Below are 24,890 nucleotides of genomic sequence, written 5' to 3' on the forward strand. Positions count from 1 at the left end.
TCTGATACTTTCCTATCTCTGGGTAGCTGAGAAATTGCAGAGCAGGTGCTAGCCTGGGCAGCTCAGAAACCTCAGTGAGTTACTGATTTTTGACCAGAATCGGTGTGTTATAAAAACACACAGGATGCCCAGTGAGTTGCTTTCTTTGTTTCAGAGTAATCCCAGGAAATGATGATCTGATAACTGGGAGAGAAGGGTGACTGCGTTAAATGGAGCTCATCTTCACCTCATCTGAAAGGAGGCTTCCCACAGTGATGGCTCCTCATGTATCTGTGTTGGCAATTTCTCACATCCTACAAATCTAATGGCTCAGGAAGTCCTGGTGAATTTTCTGTGTCAGCACTGTCAGTTCACTGTTCTGGTCGATCCCCCTGACCCAAACCCGGGGCTGAGAATAAGGGTAATGCACAGATCTTTGTGCCCAGCTTCCTGCATTGGTCCATATGTTCCCAAAGGCAGAGCAGACCAGCAAAGCCGTACAGAACAATCCGTGCTTACAGGAGGAAGCTGAGGAGCTGGGAGAATTGAAGAGGCTCTCAAGGGAGCAGGAAAAAAGTCCTAAATGTGGGAGGGAATCTTGGCAGAAATGAAGGGGGGGTTTGTTGAGCAAAGCATGCACTGGCTCCAGATGCACAGAGCTTGCAATATGTTATGCTGAGAATCTGTGGGTGTGTTTATAAGACCTGCCACTGACTTGCAAGCACAAAGGATGTAGCCTCCTCTTATCAGAAAAATGTGGACTTCAGCCTTGCAGAAGAGGGAGAATGAACGTTCGGGTAACTTCACGTTGGGTCTTCTTTCTGGTTGTAGCCTGACAGAATGATCCCAAAGTTTGGTTTTGACTGGACCAACTTTGGTTTCTGGCAGATAAAAGTGGTGTCTTTAATTGGGGCAGGCTATAAACGAGTTAGTTCCCCTGCAGTTCCCACAACAAAGCTACAGTGGGAATCTGGATGACTTTCTACAGTACTGGAAAAATCCCTTGCTCTTAACATCTCTTGGGCATACTAGAGAATTTCAAGCTAGTTTCACTTTGTCCTCAGCCAGCTTCCTGAAATGAGAACCACAGGGCCACTTCATTTGAGCAAATATTTGGCCTTGATTACTGTAGCAGGCTGAGCCCAAAAACAAACAGCGGACATGGGATAAACTGAGAGGCACCATTAGTGGAGAAGAATCTCAAACAGCAACCTCGGGAAAGGCAGCAAGCTGAAAGTAGGGGTGCTTTTGTAAGGAGGGTGTAAAAAAAAGGGTGACTAAATTCATCCTGGAAGAGGGAAGTGAGCATTCAGGTAGATGCCTTTTGTTTAGAGGTCTGTTAAAGGTGGCTGATGCTGAAAAGCAATTAAAACAATGAATAAATTTTGTGAAGTAGTTAAATGCTGTCACTTTTATGTGTTCTCTGAACCAAGTCCTGGTTTTGTTATAACACAATCACTCTGCTACTAAATTTTCGGTTCTGTGAAAACATGGCCCAGGCTGAGACCTTCAGAAGGAAAATAGAAGCAAAGGTGGCAGAAAGCTCTCCACAGCCCTACCTTATCAGAGTGAATTCAACAGAATTTAGATGGATTTGTCAGTCTCTTTAAAGTGTACTTTCCTTATCACCACCTCACCCAAGCTTGGTTTGTCATAACCATGACAGGTGCAGGGTGACAGAAGGGCAGGATTCTGTTCTCCTTTCAACTTATTCTCTGCTAAGAGAAATGCCCCCAAGCCCTTCTGAACTCAGGAATCTGAAGCATTTCTTACCCCTCTGAGAAAGAGAGAAGGAAAAGGAGGTATTTGAGATGTTAATAAAGGCTCCTTAGCAATTGTTGAACAGGGGAGCTGTGGGGCCAGGGCAGACAAGCCTAAAATTTTGTACTTGCTGAATTATCACTGAAGGAGCTAAGGTGTAACAGATGCTGTGAAAATGATTGTTTTCTTCAGGGAAAAAATCCACCAAACAAAACCGACTGTAAAAAAAAAAAAAAATCCCACAGTTGCTGTGCTTTTTTTAAGGCAGGTAACAGTATGTTTTCTGCTGGCATTTAGGACAAGTCTGGGTAGGCCCAAGGCAGGAAACTCAGATTCCTGAGTTCCAAAACTGAGTTTTGGGACAAAGATTCTTTTCTGGATAGCTTGTATTCGTGTTGGCCCTTTTGTATACTGGTGTTGGATGCCAGCTTTTCTGAATTTAAAACTGACTAGAACATAGTGAGCAGGAAGAGAACAGGGCTAGAGGAAACACAGTTTGGAAGAGGATATGATGAACTAAAAAATGTCTGTTGCTTAGCATTCTGGTTCCATTTAAATGGCAGAGGTACCTCTTGGATGTAAAGAGCTCTGGGCCATTATTCTTACTATGTCAGATCAGGAATGTGGTGTCTGTAACCATGCCAAATGGAGTTGTAATCTCATCTCAGGGACTGGAGGAACTCACAAGCTCCAAGAAGACTTTTCCTTTGCCTCAGACAGAAGTTTTCATCTAGGTGTGTTTCTGAGGATATTTCATGTCTTCAGAGCACAGCTGTTTGATAACCTGCTTCCCCAACAGGGTCCTTTCTACAGGATGGTGTCATTTGCATTTTACTGAAAGAAGGGACTCTGGCATGTGATAAATATACTTACAGCAGTACAGTGGTAGAGAAGTGTGCCTCTGAATGGTATCCCAAATGACCACATGTATGTAAATGGTTTGCTTTTCAGCAGCAGATCTTGTCATTAATGTATTGAAAAAGTAAAAACATGTTCCTCTTTTACAAAAGTCGAAGCAAGAACTACAATGAGGGAGCAGGAGTTCAGCAGGTTGTACACATGGAACTGTGTGGGTGGAGGGTTGGGGAGAGGTGAAAAATAGAATAAGTGTTTTAAATGCTAGAGTATGCCAGGTACAGCTCCTCCCTTCCTCCCCTGTGTTGGGGTGCACATATATTTCCTTCTTAAATTTTCTCCATCAGCAAAGCCAATTTAAAAAACTCCCATCACGGTGCCTCAGTTGTGCTGATGCCTCTCTCTGAGGGCCTATAAACTAGATCAGTGAACTGATCTTTTTTTCTTGACCGTCTTTTTTTAGCTGTTCTTCAGTGATCCAGTGTACAGTATGACTTTTTAAATATCTTCAGCATCACTGCTGGAGCAGTGGTAAGCTATGTCACAGCACTAAAACCAAATGTCTAGTGGGAGAATAGACAACACCTTAAACCAGTTTTGCTGAAGAAGAGGGCATGATGGAATTGCACCTTGACATGCGAAAATGAGCCAATTAAGCCTTACCTTTTCTACAGCCATGCCAGAAGATGGGTAGTTCTGCTAAGAGTAACATCATTCTGAAAGAAAAGGACTACTCTCCTCCTGACATCTGCTCCTGGCTGCTTCTGAGACAGGTTAGCCGGGACACATTTCACTTACTTGTTCTCTGACACACACACCCCTCCCAGCCCGCAGGGGAAACATCACTTGCTTTCACTCCTTCCACATCTCTTAAGATGGCTTTCCACATTTCACACTCTCACAGTTTGGATCTGGCATTTGCTTTAGGAGGAGAACAATAAAGAATTGGTATAAAGGGAAAAGGAAGTTATGTGCTAATGCGTGGTGCTTAAATTGCAGACAAATTTCAGGTTGCTCAGAGGCACAAAGTCCACAGACATAAGCGACTTTCTTCCGCAGACCTGCCTCCAAAGAGCCACTTCCTTTTGCTACCTGAAAACGCTTCAAGTTCTCAGCTGCATTTATAGCTGCTGCTTTGTATGGGTGTATCTATTAAAGCCAGTTCAGAGCTGCTTCTCTAAAGAAATTCTAATTATGAATCTGCACTGAAACAACTAAGGTTTCAAGTTTTGCAAAAGCAGAGCTCAGGCTTCTTAGCAACACCAGATTGTGACATTCTCCAGATCTGTACATGTGTGGTTTCTGTCTAAAGCCACTGTGGTTAGAGTTTAGCAATGTGACTCCTTCCATGGAGTAAACACCTTTTTGTCTCTGTCACTCTTCTTGTTTCACTCTCCAGCTTGTGAGTAAGAAACTAGTTTTGGAAGAGGATTTTTTCTGCCTCCAAAGCATTGAAAATTATTCACCAAAATTAATTTGGCCATTTTTATCTATTTGTCAGATACAAAAATAAAATGTCCCTACATTTATTGCTGATCAATGAAGTGCAGGCTTCTCCCAGGGCTTGCTGTTTGCCAACAAATTTAAGCAAAGTTTGTTTGCAACAAACTTAAGACCAAACTGGTCTTGGGTTAGACCAGTGTAGGGGAAAACACTGTAGTTCAGCAAAGTGGCCCTTTGTCTGGTGTGTAAAAGCTGGTGAAGTATCTCGGGATGCTCGCTGCCTCATGTATTTGTTTCCCTCTGGAAATACCACAGTGTCATTAATTTATTCCCATCAAACTGGTAAAACTGTTTTCTGTTTAGATGTTTTCCAGAATTCAGCAACCATTACAGGTTTGTTCTTCCAAATCATGCTGGCTTGCAAACACTGATGGAAAATATGAGTGAAGTTGATCAGAAAGATCCACATAAACATCCTGTGAATTTGTAGAAAGTAACATATGTATAAAATCAGTCTGATAGCTCTTTTAGTTACTCTTGTTTTTCTCTGAGGTGTGTCCCCTTTCCTGGGTAACTTCCTGCCAACAAAAACCTATTGCACTTGTTTTCAAGGTAATCAAGCTACAGAACACAGACATTGAAAATCTGACTTGCTTCAAGTATGGCACATCTACAAATCTGACCATGAGACACATAGAATTTTCTATAGAGGTGGGATACACCTTTTGTGAAGAGGGAGGATGGTGTAAACCTCTACCAGTCTTTGTTCTGTACTCAGTTTCAATGCTTTACTGATGAAGCCATCAAGAAAGTTTTGATATCAATTAAACAGGAATGGGACCAAGTTCTTAGAGTTATATTAAAAAAAAAAAAAAAAGTGCCAAACCTTAAGAAGGCAGTCCAGTCTGACCTTAGCCTTAAATCTGAGCATTAGGAAGAGAGAAAACATATCTGTGAGAGTCAGAGAAAAATAAAAGAATTTAAACTACCAATAATATACACTCTTCAAAAATGTCTTGTGTGCCTTTTGTACTTGCTTTCCTAAGTAAGATCTGCTACTTTTCCTCCTTTAAAAGCTCGGTTTAGACTTGATAGTGACTGCTTTCCTTTGCTCACCTTTCCTTTCTCAGACACATGGGTGATGATGCAGCTTCTCATATTCTTAAGAAGCTTTTTTTTTTACCTTCACTATTTTAAATCTGCTTAATTTTTGTGGAAGAACTTAAAACCATGTTGTTCAGCTAGTAAATATCTGTTCTATATGTTGGTCACTTTTTTTCATGGCTCAGTATGAGCCACTGGTTTGGCCATAGAATCATGGAATTGTTTTGGTTGGAAAGGACATTAAAGATCAGGCAGTTTCAACTCCCCTGACACGGGCAGGGACACTTTCCACTAGACCAGGTTACTCAGTAGTCCATTCACTCTGTCCTTGAACGCTTCCAGGAACGGGGCATCTGCAGCTTCTCTGGGCAACCTCTGCCAGTGCCTCATCACCCTCACAATAAATCCAAAGCTATCTGTTTATGTGAGTAGCTGTCACAATTCCAGCCTCCTTTCATTTTCTACCTTGAAGTACTAGCAAAGATGTATATTCCTGTATATACCTTTCTCATGGCCAAATTAAATTCTCATTTGTATTTTGCACCTGTATTTACCTTTCTCACTTCTGTCTCTAACAGTGACACTTCTGTGTCCCTGATATTCAGTTGTAGAATCATCTTTCAGTGATTTCTCCCACTATCTTCTGTGTCTTGAGATAAAAATGTCTAGGATCGTTTCCAAACTGCTGCAGTGAACCTTTCTAAGCCTTAAGTGTTTCACTCAGACAAGAAACGGTTACTATAGATACTTTTCCACTAACTTCCCTCGTTATTCAAGCCTCTTTAACTTCATTTGCCTCTTCTGCTTGTAGCTTTGATACTGCCACCAGTAAATTTTGCTTTGTATTTTCCTGTCACTGGCACCTACATCTGCAAATGTACCCTCCTTGCACAAAGTAGGAAGTCATAAAGGGAAGGAGCCTTGCATTTCTGTATGCTCATAAAGTGTGCAGTAAACCTTATCTGCTTTTCTGGATCTGACATATGGATTTAGATATGCTGTGCTCTTTTCAGAAGGACTTTGGTCTTGCATCCTGGCTATCGCTTCCTCCTTTAGCTCATCCTGAAGTTCCACTTAATGTAAGGAGGCAGAATTACATCACCTTTGTCGTTTCACACATCAGTGTTTCAGCCTGCCTTTTAAAGCACATTTCAGGCCTCTGTGAGCATGTGCACTGGCTGTTCAAACACCTCAGCAGCATCAGGGGCTGCTTACGCTCATGCTTCTGCCTGCCTCAGTTTTGTCCCTTAGAGTCCAGTGAAAGGAAAGAAGATCCTTCACCTTCCTGGGTGAAGGATCTGGAGGAAAATCTTATGAGAAGCCGAGGAACCTGCAGTTGTTGAGCCTAGAAAAAAGGAGGCTCAGGGGAGACCTTATCAATCTCTACAACTGCCTGAAAGGCGGCTGTAGCCAGGTGGGAGTCAGTCTCCTCTGCCAGGCAGCCAGTGAGATCATGGCCTCAAGCTGAGCCAGACTGGACATTAGAAAGAATTTTTTCACAGAAAGTGATTAGCTATGGGAATGGACTGCTCAGAGAGGTGGGGCAGTCACCATTCCTGGATGTGGCACTCAGTGCAATGGTGTGGTTGATGTGGCGGTGTTCAGTCATAGGTTGGACTCGATGATCTCAGAGACCTTCTCCAACCTATCTGACTCTGTGAAACAAAATTTTGACTGTCATCTTCCTGCTGCAGGTATTTTGCACTACAACAAGGCTCAGTGGGAACCTCTTGGCCGGGACATCCCCCAGTCCCAAGCCCCATCTCGGGGGAGTTGTGGCACGGCCTCGGGCGGCGGGAGCCCCGCGCCCCGCTCCCGGCCGCGCCCGCTGCCCGCGGGAGCACCAAAGGCCGGCGCGGGGCATTGTGGGGCTGCCGCGCCGTGGGGCGTTGTGGGGGCGGCTCGGCCGGGCTCAACCCGAGCGGATCGGAGCAGGGGAGCCCTACCCGACCCCGCGGCCGGCGGGGTGGAGCCCTCGGCGCCGCCGAAACCCCGCGGCCGCCGCTGCCGCCGCTCCCCGCCCGAGGGGCCCCGGTGCCGAGCCGGGCTGAGCTGGGCGGGGCCGGGCGGGGCGCACGGGCGTTGCTAACGGCTCAACGGCTTCCTCAGCCTCCGCACCCCTCGGCCACTCTGATTGGTCACGGAGGCCGTCAATCTTCGGGAGCTGCAGCACCATTGGCGGGCGGCTGTGCCGAGGGCGGGGCGGCCCCGCCCGGGCGGGCGGGCGGCTCAGCAGAGCCGGTGAGCGAGCGGCGGTCGCGGTGCCGCGGGAGGAGCCGCAGCCGGAGGACGCCGCACTCTTGCCGTGAGGAGCGCAGCCGCCGCCGCGGCGTTTCCTTCCCTCCACCGTCGCCGGGCTCAGGTGAAGCCGGTCGGGCGGGGCGGTGGGCGCGGGTGGCTCCGGTTTGTCCCCCCTGGCGCCGCGCTTTCCTCGCTTTCCTCTCTCCCTCGCCGGGTTTGGCGCCTCTTTGTCCGGCCGGGCGAGAAGGCTCCCGCTGTCCCGGCGCTCTGCCGCTCCGTCCCCGTAGGACCTGCCGTGCCGGTGTGCTCCCCCTGTCCCCCCGTGCCCGCGGAGCGGCCGCTGTGCTCCTGCACGCCCCGCGGACCGGCCCCCGCAGGTGGGGTGGGTGCTTGGCGCTCTTTCCCGCCGGAGCCAGCTCCTGGCCCTCCCTGCTTCCCTCCGCTGCCCGGCCCGCGGGGGCAGCGGGCAGGGGCCGCCGGGCAGCTGTCAGGGCTGCAGCCTGAGTCATGGGCTGACAGCCCTCCTGCAGACACCGCCATGGGCTTGGCTTCCGCCCGCCCGCCCGGCTCCACTTCCTCGTTCGGTTTGGGCCAGGAGAGAGAAAGGGAGGGAGGGAGGGAGGAGGGAGTGACAGGGCAAGATGAAGCTTGCACTGAGAGCTCTTGCAGATAGCTTGTGCTTTCAGGCATCACCTCCAACCGAGTAGTAAAAGTTCTCCGGCTTTGAGTGGTATCTTTACCAACTTGTCCTCGGTAGGTGTGGAAAGTAACAAGTTTCATAGCCCCCGAGCGTGGTGCCTGCCCAGGAAGTTTAATGAGAATCGCTCCTAATTTGCCTAAACACAGGGTGAAATGAGTTTTAAAAGAATAACACGCTTCTGGTAATAAAGGGGGATTTTTCAGAAGTAAACTGCATTGGTCAGCAAACTCTGCATGCAGTGACTCTTTAATTCCATTTTCTTTTCCTCCTTACAATTCCTTTCCTTTTTTTTTTTCCTCTTGAAGCACTATTTGTGCTCTTGATCTTTCTTCTGTAGGGTTTTCTGCCATATCCTGTCACAATATCCTGAGCGACACTCCATCAGAGTGGACTAAGAACCTAATCTTTTTTATAACTGGGCAAGTCTTCCAAAACAGAGTAATCTCTCGAACAATGCATTAAAAAAAATATGCTTCAAACTTGTAAAGATACTGCAGTAGTCTGCAGGCCAAGGTCCGTTTATAATTTGCCTGCTGTAAGGAAATACAAGGTAGCTTACATGGAGACTGTTGAACCGTGGATTGAGAGATTAAATTACACATTCTTGACTCTTGTATACATCTTCTATTCATAAGGCTAGGTATGGTAAAGTTTTAACTCCAAAGTAACAACCCTCTAATCAGTTACTGCCTTTGTAAAATGCCTTTGAAATTAGTCACTAGGTCATGATGTGACTAGGTTCACTTATCGATGGCATTCCAGTAAAAATGTCAGCAAAAATCATGGTGCAGACATTTATTGACTCATAGATGCACTGTCTGCATCTCTAGTGCTCTCGCAAGGTTTCAGTGGGGTAAACAAATATTTTTATTAACTAGAAAGTTGTAATGAGGGAAAAGCTATTGATAAATGTAAGTGGCACAGAAGGGTTTTGAAGTTGTTAATCACAATTTCCCAAGCTGTATAAACACAAGACTTCATACTAATATGACCTTGTGAAAATAAGTACAAGGAAATAATTCAGCAGTTCTGTGATGCTCCATATTCAGGTGGAACTGCTGAAAATTATGTGTTCCACTTCTTGATAGTTTTGTTTATGGCACTTATTTGTAGTGTGTGCACTGTCTTTATGGAGGTGGACAGGCAAAATTTTCTATAACACTAAAGTAGAAGCAAAATTGGTAGTAGTGGGTAAAAATGGGGATCTGAACTTCTTTACTGACCTGAAACGTCAAAGTGAGTGTGACTGGTACCAAGCTGGTGAGTGATGTGGTTCTTTTGGGAATCTGGCGTTATCTCTTGGATGCTTGACTTGTATAGCCAAGGTCTGATTTTGGAAGACCTGTGGAGAAGTATTTGTGACCTCTGGAGAAGAGTTTGTGCTGCTGAGTAGCCTGTGTCTGTTTCTGTATAAACAGGAAGACTTAATAGTCAGGTTCTGTCTGCCCCAAAAGAATGAGTGGAGAAACTGAAGTCCTCTTAGTGGCCTTTACATAGATTGTTAGGCTTTTTCTACCATGGTCCTGGGTTGTTTTTTTAGTTGTTTCTTTGTTTCTTTTTCTTTCAAGTTAATCCTGTAAGAAAAAAGTTGCCAGATGATAATTTCATCTCAAGAGATAAAGAATAAGATTTTTTCATTATTTCCTCTGGGAGAATTTTGATGTGTTTCAGAATGTTTTAAGAAGACAAATAGCTTGTGAGAGCTACACCATAATATTTTAAATGAATCTAATGAAAAAGTAATAATAATACTAATAATGAAAATAAAAACAACCTTGTCCAGTAAAATCATAGGAAAGAGAACAGAAAAATCTCTCACTTAGGAAGCTAAAATAATGTTTGTTCTTCAGCAGATTATTTAGGTATTATGCAAAATGTTGGAGAGTGTTCAAGCTGTGTAGCTGGTTGTAGCTCTAATACTCACTTGAAGTTGAAAACTGCCTTGCAGTTGGATGCCACAGGTGTTCAAGTCTCTTTGCAACATAGCACTGCAAATGTATCTACTACAAATGCGAGGCTTGCATTTACCACTTCAACCAACTATCCTGAAAGCACGAACCATTGTTATCTTGGAAGGGCTTTAAAAATACCGTACTGACTGTTTTCAAGTAATAATTCACGGGCTGGTCGTGTGTCAGGCTATTGACATGCAGGTACTACTGGCTTTGTGAAAATACATTTCAGTTGTACGGGGAGATTAGTCTGTCTATATCCAAATTTCAGATTTGATTCTGTTAATGTCCCGAACAAAGGAGACAGGACACTTGTCAGAGGTATTGTGATTTCTGAGCTGATTCTTCTCAGTCTTCCACTTCCACCCCATCCCTATCCCTGTGTCTTGCCCAGACTGATGTTGCTTATGGATTAGTGTGACCGTAATAGGGTGAGATTATAAATGGGCCCATGGGAGGTGCAGGAACTCATCTAGTTATTGCAAGGTTTACTGAAAGGGGAAGTCAAAGCTAAGGATGTGTTATCCCCCACAGTACATCTGCTTTTTTGTGTGGTAGCTTTGGGTTATTGGGTAACATGCTGAAACTAACTGATTACAAAAGTGCATTTTAAGGGCTCACAATTAGTGTGCATGTCTACTAAAAGGTGTCCAAAACCTTGATCCTCAGTATATGATTTAATGTATTTTTGTTTGACTTAATAGTGCACTCAATGCCCTCTTAAGATAAATTTTTTTCTTTGCTTTCTTGTGTAAATATCTCGTTACTCTTTGCTTTCTTAGTTTATAATTGAGGCAGAGCTGTTTGCATGTTAAGTAGAGAAATTGTGTGCCTGACATTAAGTCTTCTGTGGGTTGGAACAAAACTGTAATAGTAGAGGATTGCCTACAGCAGCATTGTTTTTGCTGGCAGTTGCTCTAACTTAGTGGTGGCTCGGTGACCTTGTACCTTAAATTTCTTTTCAGTTTAACCACACCATGGTTCTAATTGAGTTTTCTAGTGTAGAAAGAGATGGAAGCTAGCAACCTGATTTTAATAGAGTATGCTGAAGCAAAAACACAGATGCAACTTCTGCCCTGCAAGCTAATGCAAATGGGTGTTGTCCAACTAAATGAAATGCATCAATTTACAAGTTCGTCTTAATTATGGTTTATCCGCTTCGCTTTTTTCTTCAGTGGCTGTGAGAACTTGTTCAGAGTACTTGAAGTAATAATCTCAACACCGATTTTTCTTGTAGTCCTAGGCCACTGTAGTGGTTTAACAGTATCTGACCTCACTGCAGTCCAGTTGTGTTCAGCACAATGGGTTATCTCCATTTTCAGTTAGTGGTCCCTTGGCCTGTTACTGTTCCTCACGATATGTTGCCTTTCTGATCATCCTAAAGAGTCTGGAGAGTCACTGGTGTCTGCAGTGTTCTGGTGATGGAGCTGTGATTGATTTCATTGTGTGATACTGCTGGAGCTAGTACTGCTAAGTCATGTCCTTTTTAACCACAGCAAAAGGGAAACTGGAAAATTGATCTGGCATACTTTGTCTACTGTAAATTATTTCTTGCAGAAGTGTTACAAATGTATTGCTGCTGGTTGCAGAGAGGTATAATGAAATGTAATGCTGTATGCTGTGTCTTGACTTCATGACCTATTTATGAAATTTATGCCTCTAGAGTTTTGTTCATAGGGTTTGGATTCTACTTGTCTTCATGATTAGAAATTTAAATTTCTCCTAATGCATGTATGCTGACTTTACTGAAAGCAGTAAATAAACCACATGGGTAAGCAACTTCAGTAAAAACAGGCTAATAATTAATATGTTAAGGGAAACTTAACTTGAAAATCTATATCATGAAGTCTTCTTAACTGATGAATACTTCCATTCATCAAGAGCTACCATTTTAATGAGTCTCGGCAGGAAATCCATTGTGATATATGCCTCTGCACAGAACTGGAGTTCTGATTTGCGTGAAAGCAAAGTGGGCGTTCAGACTTGTAAGAAAAAAGGTTTAGAGAAATTTTACAGCTCTATTTTGTCAGTTGTGTGCAGTCAGAGGGCTTTTTTTTTTCCTGCTGGGTAGCTTCCTGTTTAAAATCTAAGACTTAAAGCATGCTCTTGTAATAGTTTACTTTGCTTTTTATTGTTTGTAGTGATGAGGGTACATTCACCTGTGTTGTTCTTTTAAGCTCAAAATTTGACCAGTTCATTTGAATTTAGACACTTTTACGCAACCTTGGAGGTGCAGTAGGTTTGACTTTGGTTAAAGTTGGCTATGGTCAACAGTCAACCCAGTTAGTTTTAATAATATAATTGTTTTAAATGTTCAAGAACGAAAAAAAAGAAAGGAAACCTGCAGCCAAATTTCAATTAAAAATTTAGTTGCTTCTGTTTTTTTCCATATGTGACTGACTTAACAGAACTGTAGTATCAGTTTGTAGGTCAATTGTTAGTAAGTTCTTTTTGACAGGGACTGTTACATGTAAGTCTCCTTGCTATTTGCTGCAACAGATTCCAATCTTTCTGTGCTAGAATTGATAAAATCAGTTATTTTGAATTGTGTGACAAAGTAATTTTCATTGAGGCACTGTCAATTTAAGAAAAGAAACCTTATCTTAGGATTTAGACATATTTGAACAGATATAGGGTGTTTAAATGAAAGAACTTCACAAGAAATATTGAGTGTAAACAGTTAACTGGATTAGAATGTTCCTGGCTAAGCACTTGAAATTAGTTGGTTTATAAGGTAAATTGATTTTTGCATCTTTTCTTTAAGTGTAGATGAAACAAAATACTCTCAGTCTTCTGTTTTGGCTGTATCAGTCATAGTTTAAAATGTAGAGGAAGGTATTGACATTTTGCTTTGGGTTTTTTGGGTGGTTGTGAGGATGAGTAGTTGTGTGTTTATCAGTTAGTGAGTGAAACAGGTCAGAAGGGGAGGATTTGAGATTAAGATAACCAGAAACAGCAATTTAATTTGTAAATTCCTCATTGTGGTAACTATCTAGAAAACAATTTTACTTTTTGCTTGTAAATGCATATGAAGTAGTCTAAGAAATATTTCTTTTGTATTAGTGGAATTTTATTTTTTTAGCGGAATGCCACTTAAATATATTTTGTTCTTCATAGCTGTGGTTCAGACGTCACTTTTTTCCATTGTTCAGAGGTAGAAAATGATTTTTATTCCTTTCTGACATCAAGTGGAATGTATTCAGACTTCTCAGAATTGTTCAGATAAATGGAAGTATGGATGCAGATATACAGTAGACTACCTAAAATAGTTAAATAATTGGATACTTGAAACTGCTGTGTTTCAAGTGGATGTGTCTGCATACAGATCAAGTAAATCTTCTTTCTTAGAGGAGCATAAATACCAAAAAAGATTTCTCTACACGCACAAAAACTCTTTAAATTGTGCCTTAAGATTTGTGACTTAACCCAGGCAATAAAAGCTAAGCGAACTGGTTTATGTTGCAATATGAATCTTTACAGCAGACACTAAAGTCTGTGACATTTCATTACACAGTAAATTATTGTGAATTGGTTTAATGGCCCTTTCCAAGTTTAATGCAGTATATGATGGGAAAAGTAAAATGAGAACACACAAATGTGATGAGAAAGATGTATTAGTCATAAAATAAGGATTGCCAATTTATTAGGCAAATTAATTTAACTTCTAAAAGCTATCTGCATTGCCCATGTAGTACTGACATATACATGTGCAAAATCAGTTTATCTTCTTGCACATGGTGGGAGGTAATCTTTTATGTGGCAAATCCTAATTTTTTTCCTAATGGGCAGAACTGTATAAATAAATTTTAGTTCTTTACTGCTCAAAAAACTCGATGTAGACTTAAGTGATAAGTATCACCATGTTGTATTATTGCTAATTCTGTCAGGAAAAAGTGCAGCTGCAGTAGTGGTTGAGCTCTTGCTCATGTAGATAAGGAGAAGAATATCGGAGAGTCACGGGATGGTTTGGGTTGGAAAGGACCTTAAAGATCATTTTGTTCCAATCCCCTGCCACGAGGGACACCTTTCACTAGGCCAGGTTGCTCAGAGCCCCATCCCACCTGGCCTTGAACACTTCCAGGCATGAGGCATCCACAACTTCTCTGGGCAGCCTGTTCCAGTGCCTCAGCACCACAGCACTGCTGTGTGTATGGCAGTGGACAATGTTGTTAACTATGGTGGAGACGTGAAACAGTTTGGCCACTCTGTGCTCAGTGTTTCCTTATGTAGTTTTTGATCCTTTTAGGGCAGAAAGCAGAACTTTATTGGAAAGTTTCAAATTATATTTATTTCCTCATATGGGAACCATGGAATGTCATATCAGTCACCTGTCAAAAGGAGATAATTTTCTTTTTTTCCTAAAAAGGTATTTTCTTGTATTGCCAGAATATATAAAATTGCATATGCCATAGAGCCATGATTGTAATAGTCCAGACTAAGTCTGTACTTCAAGTGCCGTTGCTTTTACTGATTTGAGATTGAAAGATGGGTCCTTTCTTCTCCTCTAACACAAAAATCAGTGTTTCAGGAGACCCAGACAGGAGGGCATGGTTGGGTGAATTCTAAAATTAGCGATGCCTAATGCTGTTCCTTTTTAAAGGCTGATATATTTGCCAATGACAGAAGAAAGCACAGGTCAGGGAGGGAGCAAGCTAACCAGAAGATAAACTTGAGTGTTCCTCATGTGCTCTACTGCAGCACAAGCTTTCTGTAGAACAATGCTTATAATGGATAGCTAAGGGGCTGTGCCAGACCTTGTATGCAGTAGGGAAATGCCACAGTTTGGGTTTTCAGACTATCTTGAACATGATGTTTATGAGCACAAGTATTTATAAAACAAATATAAATATAATACAAATAAAAATTAAAAAACCATAAATACTTTCAACCTGGCTTCCTTACACATCCTGGAGCATAAAGGCTATGTAGCTTTTTCTTCTTTGTGTAAGAGTTGCTGTGTTGTCATGTCCAGAAAGTGTCATTCTTCAGACCTCTACCTGAGACATCACTGTCATAAACAGAGGTATAGGTCTTCTTAGTGAGCTGTTATGTGTTGCTGGAAGGGTTGAGAATCCAACTTGGACCCTGTAGAGGCAGTACACTTCTCTATGCCAGGATTTTGCCTGCCATCCCCATAGCTGCTGTAAATGTGCAGCAGAATGATTTGAAACAAGAAAAAAAGTATGAGATGTAGCAGAAGACTGCTTGTACACAGTCCTAGTTTGGCACAGTAGGTTGAGCTGAAAGTGTTTAGAGAAACTTTTGCTGCAAAGTAAAAACAATACTTAAAAAAATTATTTACTGGACGTATTTACACTGATGCTTTGTTCTTTTCTTTATGAGCTGGAAGATGATTAGTAATATTGATGCTGAGATCAAAGCAATTTGTCAGTTAATGTTAGCAAGAGTAATTGTTCCTGTAAGATGACTTTATCTTGGCCAGGTAAATGCTAAATATTTGCATCTAAAAGGATGAACCAGCACTGTATTTTTTGTGTCTGTATTTAGGTGTAATTGTTTTATTCCTAGTTCGCTCTTGCAGTGAATTGAAACCCGGCATCGACAAAGATGACAGGGAGTGCTAATTGATGTATGTAGAGTTACCTTACACAGTGGCTCAGAGTTCTTGGCAGATCCCTTTTTAGCCTTAAATCAGAATATTAGGGAAGGAATGAAAAGTGACCCCGAGGTAAGAAAGGTTAAAACTTTCTAAGCGCCTTCCCCCTCTCATGCAATGTCCGTAGGGAACTCTGCATGCCTGATCAGAACTTACGGGCCATTATGCCTCCTGAAAACAAGTCTTCCAGCAAAACAGCTTGAACAGCAGGGATGGGCTGCAATTTTCTGAACTACAGCTGTCTCCTTAAGTGGGATTACTTTGCTGAGTGGTCACGAAGAATGTGTTCTCCCCCTGGAATGTTTTCCTTGTGGGCACACTGTCTCTGTAAGAGGAATTCTCTCCTCTGCTGAGAAGGCATGTACTGTACTCCACTAATGAGAAACAACAGTTGCAGAAAGTGTATTATGCAGGATTGTAAACTTTGAATATTTATTCAAAGTGAATGGGGTTGGGTGGCAGCCAGCCTAGCTTTGTCATGCTAAAGACTGGACTTGAAATCAACAGAAGGCTACCCTCCCCCTCCCTAAATCAGTGTTTGGTGTGTTTAAACAGCATACACAGGCTTCATAGAGCTGATTAACTGTATTGGTGCCATCTACATGATTGTGTAGTAGTCTTTATGTCTCCCTGAACTCATAAGGTGCAATTAAAATAGAGGCAAGCATACCCTCCCTAGCATTAACTTAGGGAAGCTATGCCTGGCTTTATTTGCCTGTAACCTATAGTGGTTAATTACTGCATGCAGTGTGGTTGCCCAAGATTGTTCCTGTGCTTCTGTAGCCCGTGGTGAAGCCTGCATTATCCTGTTTTCAGTCTTTGGTACCCAAAAGTAGCCTCTTCATATTGGCATTAATATTTGCTAAATGCACGTGTGCCGTGCTTATAGGACTGTTCTCACAGCCCTGCTGTATTTGAAGCCAGTGGAGAGAAAAGGTGAGATTAAGTGACGTGTCTTGCTTGTACGTGGGTTTGTGGCCTTTGCATTTTACCATGGGCAGTCCCAGCTGCCAGAGCAAACCCCCTCTGTCAGCTGTTACAGTAGATTATATGCAAGTGCTGCTTCACACACACCAGAGAGGTGCTTGGCAGCTGGGGAAGAGGGCTGGACATGGAGAAACCGAGAGACATTTATTCCATGTTCACTGGTCTGAGGATGTGTGTTGGGTACCTTTAGGCCACTTGGAAGGTGCAGAATTGCCTTCAGTTTCTTTGTTTTGTCTTACCTGTAGTCTGGCCAGTAAGCCACTTGCGTGCAATAGAAGCATCACTTATGTATTAGATAATTAGACTCCCCCTTCTAGGTTCTTAGAGCCCCACATACAGAGAGGGCACTTTAATGCTCTACCTTGAGTTTAATTTACAGTAATAAACAGGATAGCTGGCAAGTCTGGGCAGCACTACAGTCAAACTGAATATGCAACAATAATTGCCAGCAAACTGCATTCCAGTTGTGAAATAAATCTTTCAACAATGTATTGTGTGCGTCAGACTGTGACTGGAGAGGGAAGCAGTGAACTACAGTAAGCCTAATAGCAGTCATTATGAATCCCAAATAAAGCTGAAATAGAAGAAATGAGTCTGCATGGCAGCTTTCTGAATGCAAAGGGTAAGTGCAGCTCGGTGCCTTCAGCATGGGGGCTGCCTGTGAGGGGGTGTTAATTGCGAGCTCAGGTACTTGCCTGGTGTTATATTCTCTCTGGGATAACTGAAATTTGTGATTCTTACATTCAGCCTGAAGCACCAAGCACTGGTGTGTCTCAATGTACTGAACCTGAGAAATAAGCAGCTATAACCTGTCCATCAGTTCAGCTTCCTGCCAGTTTTTCCTTCTCCTTTCCCTCTGCCTCCTTGTGATTCATTTCTCACCCTTAGTGATTTAAACTCCGGTTTTTATGTAGGTGTTACTTACAAATTGGAGCAGTTTGGGCTAACAAACTTTACAGTTTTCTTTTCCATAAATATACTGGCACTTGAAGCTGTGAAGTGTCAACCTAAACAAATGAGATCTGAACAGTTTCTTAGTGAATACAAAGGAATTGTAGGAAGTTTTTTATTGGTGGGTTAGGAGTTCTATATTGTCAGTTCATGGTCACTGTAGCTAGCCTGGCAACTAAAGTCTATATTAGACTAGTTTAGTCTAGCGTTCTAGCTGCTCCTAGATCTAATTTGAGGAACTGCATTCAGCTGGCTAGGGAAAACGAAATAGTTGAATTGCAGGAATAATGTAAGTATTAGCTGTTCAGATCATAGCTTAGTAAGGATTCCCATCATCTGAATGTTTCAAACTTAGTTGGAATCATTAGCAGTTTCTCAGATTAATTTTTAAATGCTTTGTATTAACAAATAATCAAATTTCTTCACTGAGTACAACTTAGTTGTACCTGAAATAGGGCCATGAGTGACCAGTAGTGCGGTAACTTATTAGTGCGAAAGTCTTGTCTTGCCTACAGAAATGGTGTACATTCCTTTTGTTCTGTGAAAGGGCCTTTTGTCTTGTATTGCACCCTCTGGCAACGTGCTAAAGGTAAGATAGTTTGGAAAGTGGTGGCAAAGTTGTATTCATGAACTGCTTTTAAAAGGTGAACTCTTTAAAGAAAGATAAATTGACTTGTAGTCTAAATATGTTTGCTATGTATTGTTCATTCTTTTTGTCACCTTTTAGGGTAGTTCCTCTTGCACTGTAAGTAGAAAGGCACTAGGCAAATCATGTGGGAGGATTGTTTAATATGAAATCACAGAAAATTTGTAACAGTGTCTCACTGGTAGATATGAAACAGAAGAAAACTTCCAGTAATTATCCACTTATGTCTGTTTTCATGCAGGCTCAGTCTTACAGCAAAGTTCTGAAGTGGTGACATGAATTGCCAGGGATTCAGTGCATGTATATGGCTATTTTGCATCCTGTGTAGTACAGTACAAACTTCTCATAATTCATTAAAGTAGGGAAATGAAATATGTGTGAATAAAACTGTCTATTCTAGTGTAGTAATGCATCTTTGCTAGGAAAGGAGCTGAAGCCAAGAAAGAACAGTGTGTGGATCCCTACTTTAATGATGGTTTAGGTAACTCGGACTGGAGGTGTTTCCTTGCCCAGCCAGTGCTCTAATACTTGTAAGTGTGATGCTTTAACTCTTGCAGTCATGCTCTTAGGAAATAAATATAGAATTCTTATGAATTCTATTTCTACTTCAGCTGTTAGCTCCATAGTTTAGTAAGGCCCAAGCTTATCTAATGGAGCAGTGGCTCACTCCCAGGAAATTCTGTGGCTGATGACAGAGTAAAGTCAGCAGGGAGGAATGGGGGATGTAATACAAATAGTTATTGAAAATTAAATTGCAAATAGGTATTGTTCTGTGCTTTTAGCAGTTGCAAAACACTTGTAATTGAAAGAAAGGAACCTTACAGCAGAAATAGCTTTTAGACCTTTCCAAACCCGATAAACTGTTTGTTCCCAGGTTTATTGGAAGCACTTGATGCTGCTTTAAGCAGAGAGTGTGTGAAGTGTCTTAATTCAAGCCTTAAGGCTATGAAATTGTAGGAGACTGAGGCAAACTTCTGTCCATATGACTGTATTTCAGTGAGGGTTTGAAGTAATTCTGCCTAATTCAAAGGGAATGCATGTCAAGTTACATCCAGTGTTTGACTTGTTCCTCTCAAAAGAATCTGTCTACTGGGAAACATGTTTGTCAACAGGGCAGTTGGTATTATTTTTAAGGTTGCACTACATACTGATGTCTTGGTCCCATCCTATTCATGACTGTAGAGATTATTTTGTCTCTATCTGTGACTGTATGGCATCTTTATGGCAATTATGTAGTTAGTTAAATGGCAAAGAATGTCTCTTGGACTCTGAAATAATGGAAAACAAGCAAAGTCTGAGCAGCCTCATCCCCAGACTGCTGTGAACCACAATAAGGGAACATACTGGGTTAACGGGGAAGTGATTGTAGTGTATGTCGTTTTTGGAAACAATACTAGGAAGGAGACATTTAAACTCAAAACAAGGATGGTCTGTCTTCCTTCTGTATTCTTTGGTCATCTTGCCTATAGACAGGCATCAAAAAGAATATTGTTAACGGTATTCTCATCTGGCAGTTGCACAATAGCTATGTAAAGATAAATGTCCTTGTCCTACATAATTATCTACACCCCAAATGCAAACTACCAGGCAAACAAATTGCTTCCTAATTTGTTCCTAAAACAGCAATGATTTGCATTCATTGTGAGCTGCTGTAAGAGCTTACTGAGCTTGCTTCCTTCCTTGACCACTTTAAGGGATTTTTAGAAATGCCCAGTGAAATGCAGCATAAGCTAGGAAGATAAGTTTAGGAGTCCATGAGATGGAACTTGCTGAATCTGATTCCTCTGGTACTGTTCTTGTGGAGAAGAGAAATTAATGGTTGGTTTGTGGTATTGCTAGTTTAGACGCCCTGTGGGTTCGAAGTCAGCCTCGAGAATAGCTCTAATGCCATGTTAGCTTAGCTGGAGCCTCTGTCTTCTACTACATGAGGATTCTGTTCTGGAGCACAGGAGAGCTAGTTTAAGGTGATGATAAGAAGGCTGCTGTTGCTGCCATGCAATAAGGGGATTTTCAAGTCTGTTTCAAGTCTGAGGTGCAGACCCTTTTGGAATCTCCTCAGTACTATTTGGTAGTACTTAAAATATTAAAACTTATATTAAATACAAATATATATACAATAGGTTATACTATATGAATATATATTTAATATATTAAAAATATCTTGAATATCTTGTTTGGTGAGATTTTAGAATAGCTGTGTTAGGCTATTTCTCCTCCTACTGTGAAACTTGTTTTGAGCCCTGAAAATAAAAAGGTAGAGATGCTCTAGAATGATCTCTTACTGGCTGAAGATGCTGTCTTGTCGTATGTGAGATAATTTGGGGTTCTCTTCCTGCAAGGAATTTGATTAACTTCTCTGTAGCTATTTTTATTTCCTTAGTTTTCTTCAGATCTAGGACTGACTGGGGATACCCTTTGAAAGATTTTTTGTGGTCTTATCTACTCCTTAGCCAAAAAAGAATTAGTCTTTATCCTAGAATGTATCTTAAGATGTAGTGAATGCAAGCATGTACTCCAGCAGCCAGGAAGTGAGGACTGTGTTTCAGTGTAATGTAGGACACTTCAGATGGCTGGTTACTTTGGATTCCTCAGGAAATGATGAAACTGAATTTAGCTGAAGCAGAGTGCCTCTGTGTCCTGCCTGATTATAGCCAAAAAAGGCAACTGGTTACATTCTGGGAGTGCATAGGCAGGAAGCTGTGTAATGGAGGGCAGAGCACAGCTGTTGCTTTGCCAAACCTGATACAACTCTGAACACAATTGAATATTTATTTCTTATTTTTTTCTTTTTCCCCTCTTTCCTTCCACTCCCTTTTTTAAACCCCTTGATCACAACCTACAGATGATATTCTGCAGTGTCATTAAATCCTAATATTTTCTGTTGAATTGTTGGTCTTCTTTATTTGCTATATACTCTGTCAGGCTTGCTCTTATGGCATGGTCTTGGAGCTCTCCTGACAGCCCAAGTTTTTTATGGCAGCCTCCAGACTGCTTCATCTTATCTTCACAACAAATCTCTTTGTCGTGTATCCATTAAAATCTAGTTTTCAGGAATGTCAAAAGGAGGAGTTGCTCTGAGAATCACCATTGTGGTTGAGGGGGAAGTGTCAGTGACCCTGTGGGGAAGGAAAGATGAGGTCAGGTGTGGAATAGCTGCTTAGCATATCCTGTAAGGCTTAAGACAAAGATTTTAAACTCAAGCTAAAAGAAGTGATTATTTATAGAGTGATTTTCTCTTTGTTTGCTGAAGAATTTTTGACTGTGAATATACAGCTATCCATACAGTCTCTGGCACAAAGTTACATACCACTTACAGCGATACATTTGTTGAAAGGAATTTCCCTACACGCTTGCAAATGACTGGTGTGGGCATTGGTGCCCATCATTATTATGGCTGATGTTTTTCTGGCTTCATTCACTGTTTGCTAATGCTGGGACTCTACATCTATTGTTGCTCTCATGCATGTTTTGGGAATTGAGCTGCTTCTGTCCCGCTTTCAGTACTTTTTTGTCTGCAGTGTGTGGAGTCAGACTTCACTTACTTGATTTGCCTGCTGGTTTGTAAATATGAATTCTGTAGAGAAGTTATCCATATAGCTCCTGATAGCCTTCTAGGACATAAGTACTCATATTTTCATTTCCTGTTCTTTAGGTGGTAAAGAGCTCTAGTTTCTATTCAAGCTATGAGGAACATACATTGAGGACACTGGTATCTTTGTGAGGAAGAATTCGAGAAATAATGTTTATGGGATCTTGTAAAGAGGCTGCTGTTACATGGTTAATGAGCCTTGACGCATGCAGTCCTTTTCTGATTGAAAGGACTTCTGAATGGCACTAATAAAATTGCTGCCTTATAAACTGGAAAATCCCTGGCGGTAGTGTTCTGGTTTTGATGAAACACTAAATCTAGGGTGCCATTTTTCAAGTATGCCGCCTAAGTCTCCCTTTTGTAGGGATGAAACTCTCTCCTCTATTTGACCACAGCTTCATAGAAGGATGTTATTAGAAGATATTTACCTGTAAAATTTCCTGGTTTGTTCTGTAACCATCTTGGATATATTTTGCTACTGAACATTATCTAGTGAAAAAAAAAAAAGATATAAACTGGTGGGCTGGGTATTACTACTAAGCTGGTGATGGAAAGTATCCAATATCAGTCATAACTGGTGTCTGCAAATTTCTGCTATCTTTTAGAAGCAAAGCACACCTCACATTTTAGGCTGGTAGTTGACATTTCTGAGAAGTTGTGGTTTTTGATTTATAGCTTGTCAGAGTAAAGAGCTACAAAGTAAAAGTGTTGATTACACATTTATGATTTTATTTCTGAGCCAATATCTCTGCCAATAGAGCAGTGAAGGGTTAATCTTGACCTGAATGTTACTGACATAGTGTCTGATGCTATGAGGGTTGGCACAAATCTTTTGTTGCTTGCCACTTTAATCTGCTTCCTCTTTTCTGCCAAATAATGGCTTCCAAATGCTTAACGGACAGTGTTTTGTTGTAGGTTTTGGGATTTTTTATAAACTGCTTGCTAGTTTGGTTTTTTTCATACTCTTGGCAAGCAAAACCTTGGCCTTATTGGAAGTTTGACAACTTTAGCAGTGCTTACTAACATGAAATTAAAGAAGGGAGAGGCATGCTCTAATGACCAGGGATTCAGAGTACTTAGCATGTGCCTGTCTGCCTCTGAGAAGTTGCAAGGCAATTTGAGGCTTTAAAAATAACCTTTTTCTTTGTTTCATCCTCTCTTCACAGGTCCCCAGCTGTAAACCACAATGTCGCAAAGAGACGCAGATAAGTACCTTTATGTGGACAAAAACATCATCAATAACCCCCTGACTCAGGCTGACTGGGCAGCTAAGAAGCTGGTATGGGTTCCCTCAGAGAAGAATGGCTTTGAGGCAGCTAGCCTGAAGGAAGAAGTAGGAGATGAAGCCATCGTGGAGCTGGCAGAGAATGGAAAGAAGGTGAAAGTAAATAAGGATGACATCCAGAAGATGAACCCCCCCAAATTCTCTAAAGTAGAAGATATGGCAGAGCTCACGTGCCTGAATGAGGCTTCTGTGCTTCACAACTTGAAGGAGAGATACTACTCAGGACTGATCTATGTAAGTAATATTGTCTGCTGGGGTAGGAGTTCCTGATTACATAGTGTGTGAATTTAATGTAATTGCTTTGCTCCTAAATGTGTATGTTAGCCTTTCGTTGCCCCTATACACAACTCATCATGTGACTTACCTTCTTCCCTCTACTTAAAATTTTTTCACTAAACTATGCCAATCCCCCTCTAGTTAATGTTGAAGCTTTTAAGGAATGCCACGATAAATCTGGCTTTAATGTTTGAATGTCTTTGTTTGCAGGATGTTTTGAATGCCTTTTAACTTTGTTAGCAAGACACAAGAGCAGTTGGATAGTGGTAAACAGCGAGTCTGATCTGAACCTAACCAAATAATAATAATAATAAAAACACAGTCCCAATCCACCCAGCATCTGAAATGTGTTTCTCATGTCTGGAGCTTCAGTGGGAAAGAATGCTAGTGCCAAGCTTTTTGTGTGGACCTCAGAGCATCTTCCTAGAGAAGAAACGTGTGCCTGCATGTACTTACAGATAGGAAATGTTGCTTTTCTTTCCATCCCCAAATGGACAAGAGCAGAGATTGCTGCTTCTTGTTGCTGTGTAAATAACAGATACCATTTATGGGACCAAGGGTCATACCCAATGAAGCAGGTAGCAACCACTTCACTGAATACCAAAGGCAATAAATAGGGAAAGGTGGGGAAGGAGACTTTGGAACCTTGTTTAGTGATCATTACCTGGTTCTTCAGTTCCCTTCTAATTTTCCCCTTCATGTTGTCTATGTTTAGCAAGCAGATATTGGTCATGCTGGTTTCTGTTTTATTAATACTCTGCAGTTCTAGAACGAGTTGTTAAACTCAGCAGTAATGTAAAATTTGTATGCAGTGATTGGTTAAAACAGGACTAGAGAGAGCACAAGGGAGAAATTAATGGCTTAATAGTGCTGTGTCTGCTCTTCTGGAGTGGCATGAAGGCGTACAGATGACTCTTGGAGAAATTGTCAGAGACTATCTGAAAGATCAAGGCTGATACAAATTTAGTCTGACTTCCACAGTCTGATGTCAAAATTTGAGAGCTGATGTGATTGGAGGTTGATGTGGCTTATTATTTTTGTAGTTAACAACTCCTTCCACTATTGGTCAAAATCTACTCTCAGATGGAAAAAATCTTGGTATTCAGATGAAATAGGATATGCAAGATCCATATGTAACATTTTTAGAGTAGGAAACACTGCTACATTATATAATAATTGTTGAAAATAATTCAGCAGTGTCTCAAGGTCTGTTGTATCCTGTGCAATGGGCTGTTTCACATGTATTGCAAGATACCATCTGAAATTTCAGACATGGTCTGTGACTAATAAATTGAGTTCTTCTGATTGGATTGTAAGAAGATTGTAAGATTTTTTTTGTAAAAAATCCCCACACCCTTCACCCAAGCAAACCTTGCACAGTGTTTCTCTATTACAGAATCTAAGTCTTGCCAAAACTGTGTTCCTGTGCACTTGTGAAATGGACTGATCTCACCTGTCAGCAGTTCTCAGCAAGTCAGGAGATTAATGAGAAGGCTTAAAATAC

The 24,890-nt window shown here is 41.5% G+C and overlaps 1 protein-coding gene across 1 annotated transcript in view; it reads left to right on the forward strand.

The window, feature by feature from the left end:
- The first annotated feature begins 7,348 nt into the window (after window positions 1-7,348).
- MYH9 (myosin heavy chain 9) overlaps window positions 7,349-24,890 on the forward strand; it is a 70,355-nt gene continuing 52,813 nt past the window's right edge. The window contains exons 1-2 of the mRNA XM_041416593.1: window positions 7,349-7,504; window positions 22,992-23,344. Of these exons, the coding sequence (XP_041272527.1) occupies window positions 23,012-23,344 (333 nt within the window). The 5' untranslated portion in view covers window positions 7,349-7,504; window positions 22,992-23,011. The remainder of the gene's footprint in view (window positions 7,505-22,991; window positions 23,345-24,890) is intronic.

This window comes from Onychostruthus taczanowskii, unplaced genomic scaffold (assembly GCF_017590055.1).
Source record: "Onychostruthus taczanowskii isolate IOZ18803 unplaced genomic scaffold, ASM1759005v1 scaffold53, whole genome shotgun sequence".
Classification (NCBI taxonomy): domain Eukaryota; kingdom Metazoa; phylum Chordata; class Aves; order Passeriformes; family Passeridae; genus Onychostruthus; species Onychostruthus taczanowskii.